At 41.8% G+C, this 17,760-nt stretch overlaps 1 protein-coding gene across 8 annotated transcripts in view; it reads right to left on the reverse strand.

Moving 5' to 3' along the window:
• Positions 1-17,760, reverse strand: part of rapgef2b (Rap guanine nucleotide exchange factor 2b) — a 115,045-nt gene that overhangs the window by 26,750 nt on the left and 70,535 nt on the right. For 7 of the 8 annotated variants that reach the window (XM_040119573.1, XM_040119574.1, XM_040119572.1 and 4 more), the window contains one exon: positions 3,309-3,440. The exons of the other annotated variant lie outside the window; for it this stretch is intronic. In XM_040119573.1, the coding sequence (XP_039975507.1) occupies positions 3,309-3,440 (132 nt within the window). The remainder of the gene's footprint in view (positions 1-3,308; positions 3,441-17,760) is intronic. 8 annotated transcript variants of the gene reach the window in all.

Here is a 17,760-nt window from a genome sequence, read left to right on the forward strand (position 1 = left end):
CAAAATAACGCTCGACACGCCACATGGACACAACTTGTTAAAATCCGTGAGCCAGCATGCTGTATTTAAACAAAGGTTGCCAGTGTGGCTTTGTATACGTGCACAGGCTCATTTTCGTATCGTGTGTGCATCAAAAATCCATAAATGTGCAGTAAGCTTTAAGAGTCAGTGGGGAAGACAGGTGCTGTTAATATTTCATCAGCGCTATTCTTGGATCAATGCTTTCAAAGTTGTTCTGAAGGCCCGATTTCATGATTTATTCAAAAGCAAAACAGTGCGCCATGTTGGCAGTGACGTGAGAGTGATGTGGTACTCTTAATATGGTGCTTCAATTGTAGAGGCCAGCAGGGGTTGTGGAGATCGGAGCAGCAGAGTAGCCCAGCGGTTCAAGTATTCAGTGCTTTCCATCAAAAGTCTGCCCTGCTAATCTGCTCAGAAACTCTTCACACCAGCATCAGCTAAACGTTGAAAAATGTAATGTAGACTTGGTTTAAAATGTAATACCACAATGTTTCTATGTACCATCAACTTCCTGCGGTCGCAGGTGAAGTGTAAAGAACCATGCTTCCCATGATGTGTTTATTCAAAAACAATCCCAGTGAGGACTGAAAACATGACTGGTGATCTGCTATGCTCTATTATTAATTCTGAAACCTGCAGCGGGAAACATTATATAACGATAAAAAAGTAATGTTGCCTAAAACAAACAGTTTGATGAGTCATGGCGGGATGTATTTTTCTCAATTTTGAATGCTTGTAAATTTTAATTAATTTTGTGTGCTGAATCCAAGCGGTCTAAAAGTTAGGGAAGGGGCATTGTGATCAGTTGTTCATCCCTGCAGACTGGTAAAAGACCAGGGATCTTGTTTATTTAACTACTACCACTTTATCCCCGACTGGTTTTAAGATAATTGTGAGGATCCAGGAGGTGATTGAGAGGAGAGGAAAGCAGGCGAGACATATTTCTGCAACATAAAATAATATTGCTTGTTTAGACTTTCTTTTTTCTGTGAATTACTTCGTAGCCTTTCCTCTCCAGGACACTAAAAGTGATTTATATAAAATAAGAAAAAACAGGATTTTGAACTTTTTCAAGACATATGCACAAAGTGACAAAGGGTCACAAGAAGACGCTGTGTTTAACTAGTCACAAGCTAAAAAGGTTGCAAATAACTGCTCAGAAGGATCTTCCTCTTGGCACGTAGACTGTGGTTGAATAGGACTAAGGATGCAACTAATGATTATTTTCAGAATTAAATCGATTAAACCTTTTGTATACAACATGTCAGAAAATACAATTTCCCAGAGCCGAAAGTGACATACTCAAGTAGCTTGTTTTGTCCAACTAACAGTTCAAACCCCAAACATATTCAGTTTACTTTCATTAAAGACAAAGAAAATCAGCAAATCCTCAAATTTGAGGCACTCCCACCAGCAAATGTTTGGCATTTTTGCTTTAAAAATGACTCAAATCATTACTTGACTATAAAAATAATTTCTGATTAATTTTCTTTCAACTGACTAATCTTTTCAGCCCTAAATTGGACAAAATGTAGGCAAGACTGTGAAGCAGAATCCACACAAAAAACAGCTGACATACAGTCCTTGACAAAAACTTTCCAGGTAGAGGTAACACAAGCAGACAAATAAGTAAATCACTAGTGAGCTGAGCAGAGAAGTTTGATCACCTGTGACAAGAGAGAAAGATTAAGACATTGAGACGGAACAAAGTTACAGCAAGGTGTTTGAGTAGATCCGGTAGACAAGGAGAGAGGAGTTTTTGTTATACGTAAGTGAAAAGCTGTATGTGTAGGGATCCAGCATATGAGGATAAAGAAGGTGAAGAAAGAAGAGAAAAAAGGACGGTGTGATTCAGAGAGAGAGAACGAGATATCAAAAGACTGCCAGAGAGCTGCTAGCAGATGGCTCTAAGACCAGGATCACAGACTGGGGACAGTAGAGCCTGTTCAACCTGCCCCAGCCAGCGACAGCATGTCCAAACACACACACACACACACATTAACTCTACAGCGACACTCGCTCATTCCAGGCTCACACACAATTATAAAGCCGCATTCAAACAATTTAATGCCCCTGCACACAGAAACACAAGCCAGGAAGAGTTTGGAACAAAACAAAGAGATTCTGACTGATGCCCCTGAGCACAGTCACAAGCACACTTAGAAACAAACACATATAAATAGGCGCACAGCAGGTGACAGCACCAGGAGCCAATGGGGTGGGTGTGCTATGTTAAGAGGATTAGTTGCACTGTTTGGGGCACGTCCACAGTCACAAGAATTCGTGTATATATATATATATATGAGTGTTCTTTTGAGCTGAATCGTGTTTTTTTTTGTTTGTTTTTTCTTTCCCCTGCGGGGGGGGGGGTGTTGAAGCTGCTGGACTAGTGTCTTTCTCTCTGTCTGTCTTTACTCAGTGTTATTTATTCATTACCACTCCAACGCCACAAAACAAATTCATTATACCATGAAACTGCATGTCAAGAAATTGGTCATCAAGCTCCTTATCACATGATATTAGTATATTAGAGCTCCCCGTGAGTTCTGCTCTTCTGCTTTGAGGTGACGCGAGGCACAGCTGGATTCAGGATGTAGGCCGGACAACCTGGTCACAGCCACCAGCCTGTCTGCTCGTCACCTGCTGAGCAGTTACAGTGTCCTATTAGTGTTTCAGAGCCTCTCCGGCTGCCTAGCATTTACATTCTTTGCTAAAATTTGAGACTAACTCCAAGAATATATATTTGTCATTTCACTTTTACCAGGTAGGAATAGTAGGAGCTGGGCTTACTTAATTTATTATTTATTTATTTATTTGTTTCGCTCACTACATATTCCACATTTGGTTAAAACCCTGTCCTGAATTTTGGTTCTACCTTAACAAGCCAAACATTAACTACTTGTTCAGAGTTTAAAATTTACAAAGGACAAGCTACACCTACTTTCAACCAAGCTAAGATAAGCTAAGATAAGCGAACTGGCTGCTAGTGGTAGCTTCTGATTTGCCTCAGGCATTATTGGTATAAATCGTCTAGTGTAACTTTTAGCAAGAAAACAAATAAGCCTATTTCCCAAAATGCTGACTGATTCCTCTACGTTTTTTTATGTTTAAAGGTGTAAATAAATAAAATCGGAAACGAAACCCTAGCAACACTGTGGGAGGTTTGATCTTAAATCCACAACTTCATGACTTCATCCACTAACTAGTAGTTAACAAACCGCCGCACCTACTCAACTATCCAGGGGAGTCCAAGCTGGGGATCCAGCGCCAAGGTGGGGAGGCCTTACCTGGTAAATGTCTGACAGGCTGCTGCTTCCAGAGTCGCTGGTGATACTACATCCTGAGTGGCTGGAGGAGACGTGGGTCACCTGTGGGTGCAAGCCGTCGGCCAGGTGAAGTCTGCTGAAGTCTGCGGGGAGCTGCACATACACACACACACAACATACACACAGATGGTCAGTATCGGCCAGCCCAGCAGCCACCACTGGTCACTCACACTAACACTCATGCTGACTGCCAGGCGCTTGGAAACACACTTAGCGGCACGTTGTCCTTCAGTTTGTCTGGAAATAAAACGTGTAGACATTGTCTTCTCTGCTTTGATATTATTGCATTTCTTTCCTATTCTATATTTTAAAGTCGACACACAGTAGTCCTTGGCCTTCTTATTATCGGTTGACTATATTTTTTAATGAATCGAGCAGTCAGTCAATGGCTGTTTTAAGACTATGTATTTTTTGCCCTTGATTTATACACCAACTATAAAAAATATGGCCCATTAAGTCTTAATTGGAATATAGCCAAAAAAACGTTAAAATAAATGGTTGAATAAAAGGGATATATCTTTGTCTTTATTCCAAATGGTGTGATTACCCAATGTGAACCTAACAAAAAACATTAATTAGTCCCACTGCAAGAGCTCAACTTTACACATAATCTATTATTCAAGCAAAGTAAAAGGCAGAAAACAGTCATTAGTTAACACGTCCAAATATATGGAATCTGTCAAAAACATTATCAAGTCTAATACAATATGGGACTGAAAAACAGTATCCTCCTCTTCCCCCAAGCTCCATGTGTCACAGTTAAAGAGCTGTTGGGTAAAACCACGTATCAAATTCTGACATTATCCTGCAAGCGCGCAAAGGGGAATCTAAAGGGTCTAAAAATCCTCAGGGTTTCGCTTTATGAGTGACAAAGTAAACGCTTAATTGACATAAGAAAAATGCCAAAACTTTAGTGACATGTATTTTTCACTCTTACACACCAGCTGTTAGCCGTTAAATCAAATGAAACTCCTGTCATGAACTGAACAAAAAAAAAAACAAGAAGAGCTGCATATATCAACTTGGAACCATGCCACTTGGATAATCTACATGAACGCCAGGCAGAGATGGGGGGAAACCCCTCTGAGTAATTTACACTGTATAAAGTACTAGAAAGCCCCACCGTAATTAGCCATATTTTAAATGAGCCAACCCACTTCTCTATGGAGATGACCCTGAAATGTAAAATACATCGGAAACCTCCTGCTGAAGTTTTAGCAGGGAGCTGGATAAAACAAAAACAAGTATAGCTGGCAGTAATTAGTACAGTGACAGTTTTGTGTTGTTTTTTTTTGTTTAGAAAAAAAAAAAAAAAGAGCTGAAATGATTAGTCCAACGACAGAAAAATAGTTGCCAACTATTTTCGATCACAAAATGTGAACTTTGTCTGTTGTTTTCCTGTTTTATGTCATTGTCAAATAATATCTTGGGGTTTTTGTCAAAAGATATCACCTTACACCCTGGAAAATTATACAGGGCATTTTTCACAATTTTCTGACATCAAAACAGATTAACTTTTGGATCATTTACCACCTCTTAATATCAAGCAAATTTTATAGTCAACATTTAATTTCAAATTATATTTTATATATTATTCTAAATGTGTACAATATATAGTGTTTTCAAGTGAAATTCATCACATCTGACTAGAATGCCAGAGGGGTGAATTATGAATTTAATCAGATGCATAAACTGGTTCACGGGGTCCATAGACGTGAATATTTTATGGCAAAATGTTTTATTTACCAATATATATTTGATACTCAGCAGGGAGACCGCTCTGAACCACTTTAAACTCCACTTCTGGCCGTGGCAGATCATCAATATTGAATTTTTACACCTAAAAGTCACATGTGGCTGATTTAACTGGGTTGCTTCATTCATCATACTGTTGGATATTAGAGCCAAATCTAAACATCTTGAGAGTGCGTTTACAATTTTTTATACATACTGATAATTTCAGATGTAGATAATAAACAAGATTTGGAATTTAATTTATGTGCGGTGATTTGAAAGTCTTCCTCTGGATAGTAAAAACTTTTAACCGAGCTTTGATAAATGCCAGTAAATAGAGGTTAGTCTATGAATTTCAGAGAAAAACAAACTTTGCTCCAATAAATCCTGATGTAGTTGTGACATTGGACAGATTTTGCAGTCATTAACCAGGCATTTGGCTCTTTTCATCTGAACTGTAAAAGTTAAAATGGTCTCAGAAGTACCGTAAATTTGGGTGTCAGCATCATCCGCCTAAAAATGCACTCTGGCCTGTGAATAACTACACTGCCTCAGATAGCTTTGGAAATCGCTCTCAACAGCGGAAACAGTGTGAAGTCTTACTTGGATGACAAATGGAATAGACGGGATAGAAATACATCTTGGGAGGTTCATTTGCAAGTAAATGGGTTTGAGCCCTCATCTGCTCTTGAACATGCTCTAAGAAAAAACGTCCATCGTCACAGCCTGTGAAGCACTCCTTTGCATTATGGCTTAATTATACAGTTTGCGAACTGGGAGGGAAAGTGTTTTGCTGCCAGAATTATCAATGTGGAATACTGGAAACTGGTTTTGACTAAAAGACTTCTCAATATTCATGATCCACAATAAAACTGAAAAACTGAAAAAGTATTGAGGCACCGAATTGATTTAGCACAAGGTCTTGCAAGTTATTTGAAGACATTTCTGAGCTGTTTGTGAGTGGAAAATTACAGTATGAGATATATCTATTCACAAACAGCCTTTATGTATCAGTGACAAGAGACTACGAGCCAGACAGTGCAGCTCCTGTGGCACTGAGGTGTGATGTGATTACACTGTCAAAGATTGCCATCCCGTTTAATTATCTGCCTGGCTGCACTAACCAAAATGGTCAACCGGAGGGGCCAGTCAGTCACTAACCCCCCCTCAGGCTACTATTTCCCAGCCCCTTGTCTGGTCGACTTCACCCTGAATGCCTCCAGCTGACTTCCAGGTTATTATTACTGGCTGGACAATACTGTGTGTTAGTGTGATGAATGTCTTTGTTTATGTTTGCAGTGGCAAAGCCTCATCACATTTTCTTTTGATGACTTTTAGGACCAAAACTGATTATGGTTTAGCGCATCATTCTCGTGTAACACGAACCTCAGAAGTGTATATGTATGAAGGACCTGCCACCGCGACCGTTTATATTTACTGAGACATTTGCTGTCAGAGTGCTGTGGCTTTGAGGCTCAACTTCAACTTTACTTTTATGCTGAAGGTAATTTGGTTTGCAATCAGGGCAAAACACTAACTATGAAACGTCTATAAACAGTATATATGTTAAAGAATAATTCTGGTGTCAACAAATCCCATGGAAATCCCATGGAAAGACTTTAACCAACAATGAACCGACCCTACAAACAAGTATCGTAAATGTGTATTAATCTGCAGCTGAAAGTAGTCCCTAAAGAATACACTATTTATCCTCCTGTTTGAGTAATGATTGTTTATATATATTAACAGATATAGATATATTCATGACTTGTTTATAAAGATTTACATCTTCTGTATGAGAGAATAGGCTTGGGCATGTGTGCCACAGACGGTTTGGGAAAATCAAAACTATGGTTTTTTTGGTTTTGGTCTTTTCATAGGTTTGCCGACAATAAGAAAAATATAGAATCTAACTAGCCTTCTCCCTTTAAGAATACATTAGAATATACATTAAAAAAGAAATACCTCTAGCCAGAAACATCACCACTTCATATGAATCCAAATTCATATCAACGTCAAGTAAATCCCTAACTGTTACGTATTCTTAATATTTTGGTTGGATACTCAATAAGTGGGAGTGCACTGGGCGTAAATGAATGGAATATTCTCATTATTGAGAGTACAAGACCAGTCATGTGGAGTTCGTCGATATGGCCTTCCAGCCAGGCACCGGAGTGGTCTACATGTCAATAATAATATTCCCACTGGTTTCCACAACCAGCGACAAAAAGGGTCCCACCTTCTCCCAACAAACCCCCCTACATACAAGCCCCTCCCCCTGGAAAGAGGGAGAAATAAAGGGAGGGCAGGGAAGAGGGATAAAGGGAGAGGATAATAAACACTTAATCCTTTCTCTTCACTCATTTAGGTCATCCGTCTGTTGGTCAATAAGCCAGGGTCCATTCAGTCCATAAGCATGTGGTCCACTGACCTCTTCAGCCCAATGGCATGCAAGAGGTCGGGCCAAGATGGACGCCAGCGCAACAATAATGACACGCACTCATTAAGTTTTTCCTATCAGTGGCACGACAACAGCAGTACATGCACTGTGTGTAGTTAACCCCAAATGATTTGCGGAGTTTTAAATAAAATGCTATTGTTTAAATCTGCTTGAAATATACTCGACAGCAACCACCACGCCAGAGTGTGATTATTCTCCTACCTTATATAGGCCTCTCTGTACGCCTCTGCTCCAAATTCAGTGTTCTATCACAAACAAATGAAGTGAGCTCTGCAGAATCGCGAGCCGAAAATACGTACAATCGGCTGTCACAGGAGGATTAAGCGTCGCCCTAATGCTCGAGCCACAACATTCAGTTCTGCCTACATGTGAGCAGATGTGGCGCTCCTTAAATTACACTGTAGACCTAATGACCTAGATTGCTTGGTGGAAGCCCTGGGTGGAAGCGCTGGCTGGCTCTCAATCTCTTTACCGCCTTTATATGCTGGGGGTGAATCTGTGCTACTACACTAGATCTCCAAAACTCTGCACCGAACACCAACACCCTGCGTGGTGTACGAACCATCAAAGAGTCTTAAAAAGAGTCCTACTTTCACTGAAGACAGTCAAATTTAAATTGGTAGTTTAAGAGGTTTAAATTATTTAGCAAAACACAACAACAAAGATTTTTCTTTCTGAATTCAAGCAGCTTAAACTGCCTAAAGCTGTGCTGTTCCTTTAAACATTTTACATGTGGTTTTAACTTTGTCTGCTTGTTAAATAGAGAGAAGGCATGTCCCTGAGTTTCCCCTGACCATGGTGGCAGCTTCTCGCTTTCCTGAGCCTCATGGATGAAGAGATTAAAACCCTTTCAGCGGGATGTCCGATTAAATGGGCCTGATATGCTCTCTGGGCTTTCCTCTCCCAGTTATAGCTCCACCAATGAGCACCACACAAGCGAGAAGTTAAACAGGGGGAGATGATTACCTATGATGGAGGAATACAGTCCCCTATAATGCTATTAAAATCACAGTTGTTCCAGATGTCAATGACTGTAAAAAGTATACTGGTAGAAGCAACAAATCAATAACTCTTCAAAAAGTATGTTTGTTTGCACAGTGTTCATATTACTGACAGTTTTTAACAAGATTATAAGAGATATAGGTGGTGAACTTTACATTTTCAGGTAAATAATGAAACGGGTTATAATAGCGGCAAAAACGATGCTATCGGTGTAAATTCCCTGACTGCAATTTCCATCTGATTTGCTATCCAAGCCCATCAAAAGCTAAAACATCTAAGCACAGGTCTTGAGTATATGGCCATCAATTTCACAAATGTTCGAAGATAAGGAGACAGCATTCATGGCCAAGCTATCACCAAAAGATGAAGCCATGAAGGTCCATAAACGCCTGATAAATCAAAATGAATTGTACGGTGACGGTGTAAGTCAACATGTGCCTCGTTGCAGTAAAGATAAGATGTAGCTATAAGAATGGAAATCACAGGTCTCCCGAGAAAAGATAAGCAATCTGGGAATTAAACATATTGCAGCAAATGGTCATGAGCCTACTTTGGTGTTGTTACTCTAATAAGATCTACACCCATGGTGGGTTCCCTGTTAGGCTAAATGAATATTTACAAAAGCCTCTATTTATATGCTAAAAACATAAGAAAACGAAAAGGAAAAAAAAGAAATGAAGGGGATGGGAGAAAAGATAGAGAAGTACGAGAGAGATAAGGAGGATGAACATGCAAAGGTCTAAAGTCTCTTTCCCAAGATTGTGACAACATCCAATTAAAAATATCAATGAAAAAAAATGTTAGCCCTGTCTGTCCTGATTGCAAAATATGTAGCCAATTTACACATGCTGAAAGACAGCCAAGTTTAAAATGAGCCAAACTGAGATTGTTCCACTCATGTTTTCCAGTGTTTTACATAATTGCTATTGCGTTAACTTGCTGGCTTCCCTGCTGGCCCAAGTCCAACCTGAGGTGCATGTGTGTTTGACTTTAATTATGTTTTGGCTGTAGAAACTACTGTATTCGACCACTAAGGATTTCTGAATTAGAGTGATGTGCCACTTGAAGGCACATGTGCTGTTGTGCCTTTCCTTGTTAAAAGCAACTATAGTAGCCACGTCATAATTATTTCAAGGATGTGTTAGACGTGTAGAGTGGCTATCACTCACTTGGTTCTGTGCTTTTGAAAAATTCCTGGAAAACCAGCCAAATCAATGTTGAAAGATCTATTGAAGTAAGGAGATTACTCAAATGACACAGCACATCTTTATGTCTATGGATTATAAAGGTCGAAATATATCGGCCATAGAATGCCCCAAAATATTATACGCTATAAAAAGGTACAGTCAGCATCAAAATGCAAATTAGCTGCACACTCTGTGTATGCATATTGAAACCTTAGAGCCTACTAAAACATTTAGTTTTGGCAAGACAAGGCAATGTATGTTTATTTGTATTTCACCTTTAAAAACAAGGCAGGTTCTTAACATAAGACATTAAAAGCAGCAAGACAAGTACACAGCATTACTAGCCTCATTTAGGGAGAGTTGCCTTTGGCTACATATGGCAGGTAAACAAATAGCTTTGTGCTGATAAGCATCCACTTTAGGTAAAAAACTAAAAAATGAGAACATTTTTCATAAAAGATGTTTAAATATAAAAGTATATAGATTAAGAAGTTATAGAAATTGAGGATGCTTCCATCTGCAGAGATTCTTTGTGGCTCATAGTATCCTATAAGGCCTCACTGAGGAAAGCAGATGAAATATGTCATCAACAATGACACATCTATGACTATTATAGGAATATTAAGGTGATTTTTCGTGAGGCATCTGTGCTCTGTGATCCAGGAACCGTCCATCAGTGTGATTTACAACGCCGCCTGCATGCGTGTGTGTGCGTGTGTGTGTCTGTGTGTGCGCGGTCCCGGCGTGTGACTGATGCCAGCGGCGCTGACAGTCGATCAATCCGTTTACCGTTCAAGTGCAGATCGGCCCAGGCCTCCCGAGTGTCTGCTGGAGCTGCCGGCTGCCTCTAGCACCACGGACAGCGCCACCGGCGAGCGGCGGTAAATAAACCGGTGGGTCGAAACTAGTGCTTCAGCTGGTTACCGTCATAAAACAGAAAACAAAAAAACAAAAAAAAAAGCAAAAAACAAACCGAATAGACACTCAAATATATCAAGGCTATTCTTGCAAAGGGTCGATTTCTCGGCTTTAAGATAACTCACCTTGCATAATTTACTGCAATGCTACCAGGGCTGTGACAGCTCCCTGAGGCTAAAAGGTGGGATAACTGAATTTAGGGCAGCTCCATGTCTGCACACATGACATCACCTCCCATCAAACCCATCTGATCTATTGCTTATACTGTTTTTTTTTTTGTTTTTGTTTTGTTTCCCCCACCCCTTCCAATGCAGATGGCACCTGGTGTGGTTGACTGGTCGGGCTGGTTCATTTCACATGCACGTCTTATGGACCTACGATCCAGCATTGTCACCTCAGTGCGCCGTAAAACATAATGAGGGCAGAGACGTCGGTCGTTACACACATACATCTGCACCACCGGGTCTGTGTGTGTGTGTGTGTGTGTGTGTGTGTCTTTAACCAAAGGAAAAATCATTATCTGGGTGGATAATTATAGTGTGTCTTATTTGCAACATGTTGACCTGGTACTTTTAATAGGTTTCACTTCTTTAAAGATATGTTCCGAGGTTTTGTTTTTTTTAACAATCTTGCCTACTGTGTTATTTAAACGCACTGGGCCCGTGAAATCCATAGGGTCCGTAAGATTCACGCGAGCGTGCGCGTGTCCGCGCGCGTGAGTGGCAGCGAGCACATGGCGGCCGTTTCTAGTACAACACACTGACACACATCGGAGGCAATAATCAGCCCCCCGATCAACGCGTTCGGGTTTCTGTCTCGTCCTCGGTCTGCCCTGGCAGTCGTTCATCCTCTGCAGGGCTCGATAGAAATCCGATGCGCGTCCATTAAACGGCCGGTAATCATATCTAGTGGGGCCATAAATGAGGGAGAGAGGGAGGCGAAATAAAAAATAAAAAAAGGATGGAGAGAAAACGTTGCACGTCGATGGGCTACTTACCGGGGTTTTATCTTGCTGGCTCGGGACTCCATTGCTGTCTGACGCTGCTAATGGTTTCATAGTGAAAAAATGTTCGCCGGGCTAAAATCTAGCATCCCGGACCGGCTCTATGCTACAGCACAGACCCCCGTCTTCATACTAGCCACCTGCCCACTCCCCTCCCTCGGCTGCACCGTCTCCCTGGAAGGAGGCGGCGGCTTGACAGTTTGGGGAGTATCCGCTGTTCCCTCGGCCTGATTAGACTCTCCAAAGCGACGCCGGCTCCGGCGTTTATTCCAGCCTCCCCGCTGCTTCCCACGGAAATATCTTAAGAGCTCAGGCGAGAAAAATATCCCTCTATCCCAGGGAAGAAAAAGCCAGCTCCCTCTCTCCGCGCACTTGACAATCGCATCTCTAGACGGAGAGCAGCGGCGCAACCATAATAAAGCGGAAAACGGGGGGAAAAAGATGAGAAAAATGGCTGACAACACTTTCACTCACGTTTGCTCCCTCCGCCTTCCCTCTCTATCTCTCTTTCTCCCCTCCCTCTCCCAAAAGTAAAGCTACAACACACGAAAACACACGCACACACAAACGCCTTTATGCACCATTAGATTATTTGAAGAGAGAGACGCCTGCAGCCTCCGCCGAGGTACTGTACGTTGAACCCAGCGGTTTGTTTGTAACGGGAGCAGTGGGATGTGTGTATGTGTGTCAGGGGGTGGAGGAGGGGAGGGGAAGGGAAGGGAATGGTGGCGATGGTGGGGTGGGGTGGGGTAGTGGGGGGGGGGGGGGGCAGTAAGGACCTCCTCCCTGCCTGACAGTGACGCTGTAAGAGAAGTCACTATGGCCGTGCTCCTCTGGGGGGCTCACAACACCCCCAGCGTGGACAGGGAGGTGGAAAGAGGAGAAGGGCGGACGAGGAATTGGAAGTGAGGAAGAAAGATGGGATGGAGAGGTGAAATGAGACCACACTCAAAGCAAAACGACAAGCAAGAGTTGCAGACAAGTGGTGGGAGGATAAAAAAAAAAAAAAAATGAAAGGGGAGAGAAATGGATGGAGGGGTGATAGAAGGATGGAGGGAGAGAGGGAGGAGAGGAGCACGGTGCGAGTAATGCCATTATCACGCTCACTTCGGCACAAGACAGAGGCTGGAGCCGGTTGGCATAGTAACGGGAGGAAGGAAAGCCATTTCCTGGGCGGTGAGACAGAAACGGAGACAGAAGCACTTCCTCTTCAGAGAGTGAGTAAAAGAGGTGGACAGACAGAAAGACAGAAAGAGAGAAGGAGTAGCATCATTTCTTGGGTAAAGGAGTAAAAGATGGGGCTTCAACGGAGGCAGGGGAAGAAGAAAGTGCTCAAAATGGGCCCACAGCAGCCAAACACAGGGACTGGCAGCAATGATGTCACTCTGTCACCGTCACTCAGCTGGAATAGCCATGGCAACTGGGTGAGCACGAGCACCCCCCCCCCCGCCAATCCCGCACCCAACTAACCAACCACCCACCCACCCACCCACCGAGCCCCTTACACACCCTCCAGGGCCTTCGGTTGCTGTGGCGACGGGAGCAGCGAGACATGGTGAAACGGAGGAGGCAGTGTGTTTGTAAAAAGGGACGGGGACAGGAAAAGTGGCAATACACTCTGCCACTTCACCTTCACTCAGCTGTGGTACGACGAGCAGCAGCAGCGTCACTGACTGAGCCTCAAATAACAAAAACAACTCGACTACACTTCTCTGCTTTGTGAGAGCAAGAGGGAAAACGTGTGTGTGTGTGTGATGCATGTGTGTGTGTTCAGGTGGCAGGCCATGCCTCGGGAGACTCTGGATATTAGATGCATAGAAGGTCCCACACATGGAAGTCGCCTGACAGACAGAGATATGAGGAGGGCGACACTTTAAATGACAATACGAGGCGTCACAGGGAACAATGAGGGTTAAAAGGCCCAGCGAGACAATGACCGACAGACCCGCAACAGTTCATATCCACATCACAAAATAACCAACAATTCAGTTCACAACCAAAGCACAAATAAGGACTTAATATTACCGACTGGAGCTGCGAGAATTCACTCTGGAAGATGAAAATAAAGCAGCGCATCACCAAGAAGTGTCACACCTCAGAATGTACATATGACATTTATTTTTTTATTTTGCTGTCAAACCATTGTCCTTTATTCCTGACAGTGTCAATCATTTCCCATCGCAGTTATTTTCTTGTCATTTTGATGTTTTGAAAAATAACAGAGACAAAACCGTCAGTGCCTTTCAGGACAATACACTAACTGCATAAAAAGCAGCTAAAGCATAATTTTAGCACTAAAGCTACTGGTCAGTTTATCAGTAGGACTATCGACAGAAAATTAAACAACTATTTTGAAGAGTGATGAATTATTTAGGTCATGTATTTTGCAAAAATGCAAAACAAACATTCACTGGTTCCAGGTTCTCAAACTGGAGGATTTGCTGTTCTCCAGTTTAATTTGTTGTATATTGTATATTTGGGTGTTTTGGACTGTCTATTGGACAAAACCACCACTATGAAAGGTTTCACGTGGGGCTTGTGATGGGCAATTTTGAGTGTCTTAAACAATTGATCATACACTTTTTGACAGGTTAATAAAAAAAAAACGAACGTAATCCTCGGTTGCAGTCGTACATTATTTGCATTCATAAACAAGAATCATGATACTATTTCTGAGCTTCATACTTGATAATCAAGTTTAAATTCTGCAAAAAAACCCCAAGACACAGACTCTCAAATATAAAGATAGTTTCTCGATTAATGCACAAATGAAAACAGCAACAGCTAATCCAATAAAAACCATAACACATCTGAAACATGAATTTGTTGTGCTGACAGCCGAGGCTGGAGCTTTGTGTTATGGTGTGTAAAGAGCCTGGCTGCTCTGCCTCAGACAATGCCTAGAAAGCAGCGCACTACTAGCCGGTTTTGGAGCTGCCTCAGTCAAAGCAGTGGGGAGGTGAGTGGGAGGCGTTGGTGGGGGAGGGAAGCTGGAGACCCGCTATGACATCACCTCTCCTGCCCCGAGCCATGATGTAATGTATCCAAACAACAAAAAAGCTCAGGTGCTTTGCTGTGCAGCCCCGTCATTAACGTCGCCGGCAATCGCCCGGGGGTGGGGACGGCCGGGGCATCATTACATCACCGCGGCAACGGGGTCGAGTCTGGGGAATATCAGACCTTCCTGCTCGACCCCCATTGTGCAAAGCTTTCTAGGAACAAACAAGCCTTTTTTTTTTCTACTGACTAATCACATTCTAAATGTAAAGGGAGAGAGGCAGGGGAGCATCAATCTTAGAGGACTGCGACAGTGATGTGAAAAACGCCACTTGAGAATAACATAAATGCACTCATGCTCAATTGCAGGGTGTCCTTAATGGACGAGGTGGAGGGGGGCGGAGCCTCATCTGCCATTTGTAAACAGTCTGTGAACCTGGCATGCCCGTAACTGTTCCATGCATTTAGAGCGTAGGCCATGTGATGGTTTTGTTCGCTGATGTGTAGCATTAGAGCCATAAAAACCTCATTACGCCGCTGGTTGACACACCAGCGCACACACGCACGCACGCACGCGACTGTTTCAAGGGTGATAACAGAAAAAGTGCTCATTACATGGCGACATCTTTAAATGTATGCCACCTTCTTTAACACCTTAATTCAGCTCTTGACATTCATGTTCAGAAAAACAGCAGAAGACACTCACATTTCAATCATTTCAATGGTGATTTTAGTAGGTATGTCTTACAACAAGATGAGCAACATGAGATTTTTCTGCATTTTTTTCTGCAATACAATCATAACATTGCATTGTAAAACATTCACTTAATTACATTTACAATCAGATGCGCACTCACAAGTAGCAAAAGAAAATTAAAAAAAAACAACCAACTTTGTCATATCTGGACTGCATGTCTGAGGCTCAGTTCCTCACCTGATATATCTATACTAGCTCGATGGCAAGAGGGCAGAGACGGAGTGAAAGACTGTAATAGTACACACTGGCCAGAGGAATGCTTTGATTTCTCTCCAACTGAAACATGAAGTTTTTCAGAGAGGAGTTTTGTGTGATTGATTCATGTAAGTGTTTTGAAAGTGAAAGTTTTTTTGTCCACTTCGCTGATATCAAGAAAGCAGAAAGGACACACAAAGCCAGAATATCCCACAGCATATACAGAATCAACCAGCCTGAATCTTAACAAATAAAACTACATCTTGCACCACCAAACACTGAGACTTCAGTTTCCAATCTTATCTGACTTGCAGTGACTGCATGGGTAGCTTTTCAATAAATCGCTCAAGAAAACGTCAACAAGACACATGCATATTCATGGACACGAGCCTGCGATCACAGGGTGAAACCCAACATACTCTCATTTGTCGATCTGTGTCTAACCTTGTTCGCTGACTTTGTATGTAAGCCAACAGAAGGCCACATGTAGAGGAAACACAACGGTACCGACTGCCAGCTCGGTGCATTAATCCTTGACGTCGCTGCCATTACAACACCTCTAAATAGCATTGTTAGAACGAGAAAGATGATCTAATAAAGAGACTACATTTCACTGTTGCCACAGCCCGAGGGATTATTTCATTTATTAGGCCGTTGTCACCTGCCCCCTGCTTTGAAAATAATTTGGCAGAAACACATGCAGCCAGGCACGTTTAAAAGATTATGGTTGTGGGGGCAACACATCTGTCGTACCCCTCCACCTGCTACAAGGTGCATGAATCAAAATTGGGAATGAAAAGAGATGCTTTAGAGAATAAGTGTTAAAGTAAGATTTTTGGTAACTGAGTGAAAAGTTGATAATTAACTAGAGGTTTCCGGATCAGGTTAAAGACTAACTGGAAGGTTATGAACTGGAAGTCTTTAACTTTACAATGCTGGTTGTTTTGTTTTTTTTGGGGGGGGCTGGTCTTACTGTGTCAGTCAGCTACAGGGAGCTAGTTTCTCCTTTTTGTTCCTTGCCCAATTTTTCTGTTTCTCTCCATTCCATATCAAAAAGAAAGGAGGAGAAAGGTAAAGGCAATCTTTAACAGTAAGGTCAAATGCGTGCGGTAAACTAAAAGTACAGCATTAAGAAAAACATATGATGGAAACTGTCAATTCAATTACTTGTCAGTAAAGTCCGAAATTAAAATGCAGCCAATTAAGTACAGGTGGGCTGTATCTATAGCTATAGACTTAAAACTTGACTCGGACATGGTCAACAGACCAACATCGCCATGCATTAAGCCATCTCGCTAGCACTATTGCACTACAGGCCTAAGCAGAGGGGGCTGTTTTTCATTTTTTTTTGCTGATAAATGGCCATATGGAGCCAATTTGATATTACTGAATGATTTGCACCACCTTTCAAAAACCATACGGGATGAAATTCATCACATTAAAAGCCGGAGAGAAACATTTCTGACCAAATAACAGTAGCCCTAATATGATAGACAGTAAACACTATTTTTAGGGCAGCAGCAATCACAGACTCCCTCAAATACCTACAAACTACTCAGCTAACTAGCTGTATTTAAATAAAACCACGAGGGTCAAGGGGTGAAGGTTATACCAAAAAGTAAATAACAATTTTTCATTATGAAATACCTTCCGTAATAATCACTAACTCTGGATGAGTAAGTGGAAAGGATCTAAGGCTGAATATTTCCTCGATGAGACACACAGTCATTATGGCAGGACTTAAAACCGGTTTTATACTCTAACTTGTTGGATGGTGTGACAAGTCAGATATAAATGGATCTCAGGACGAGCATGTGGAGCATGCTCATGTGGAATTTGATGCATTAACTGATACCATCTTTTACAACTTAATAGTTCACACATCACACTGTGTAACTAATGTTAGAAGATATTACTTCGAGCCCCTTTTATTCTCATTTTTACTCTGATATACTAATGGACAATATTAGTACTGACTCAGTACTAATATTGAATACAATATTATACGGAGGTTTGATGAAAACCTCTTTTTTCATGCCTGTATACCAGAGTATTGTCTCAAACTGAACTAAAAACACCAATTCGATCTCAGTCTTTTATCACTCTTATCACGGTCTTTCTCAACATTAAGTTTCGTAAGGGGACTGTGCACCCAACAT

The sequence above is a fragment of the Xiphias gladius genome, chromosome 23, assembly GCF_016859285.1.
Source record: "Xiphias gladius isolate SHS-SW01 ecotype Sanya breed wild chromosome 23, ASM1685928v1, whole genome shotgun sequence".
Taxonomy (NCBI): Eukaryota; Metazoa; Chordata; class Actinopteri; order Istiophoriformes; family Xiphiidae; genus Xiphias; species Xiphias gladius.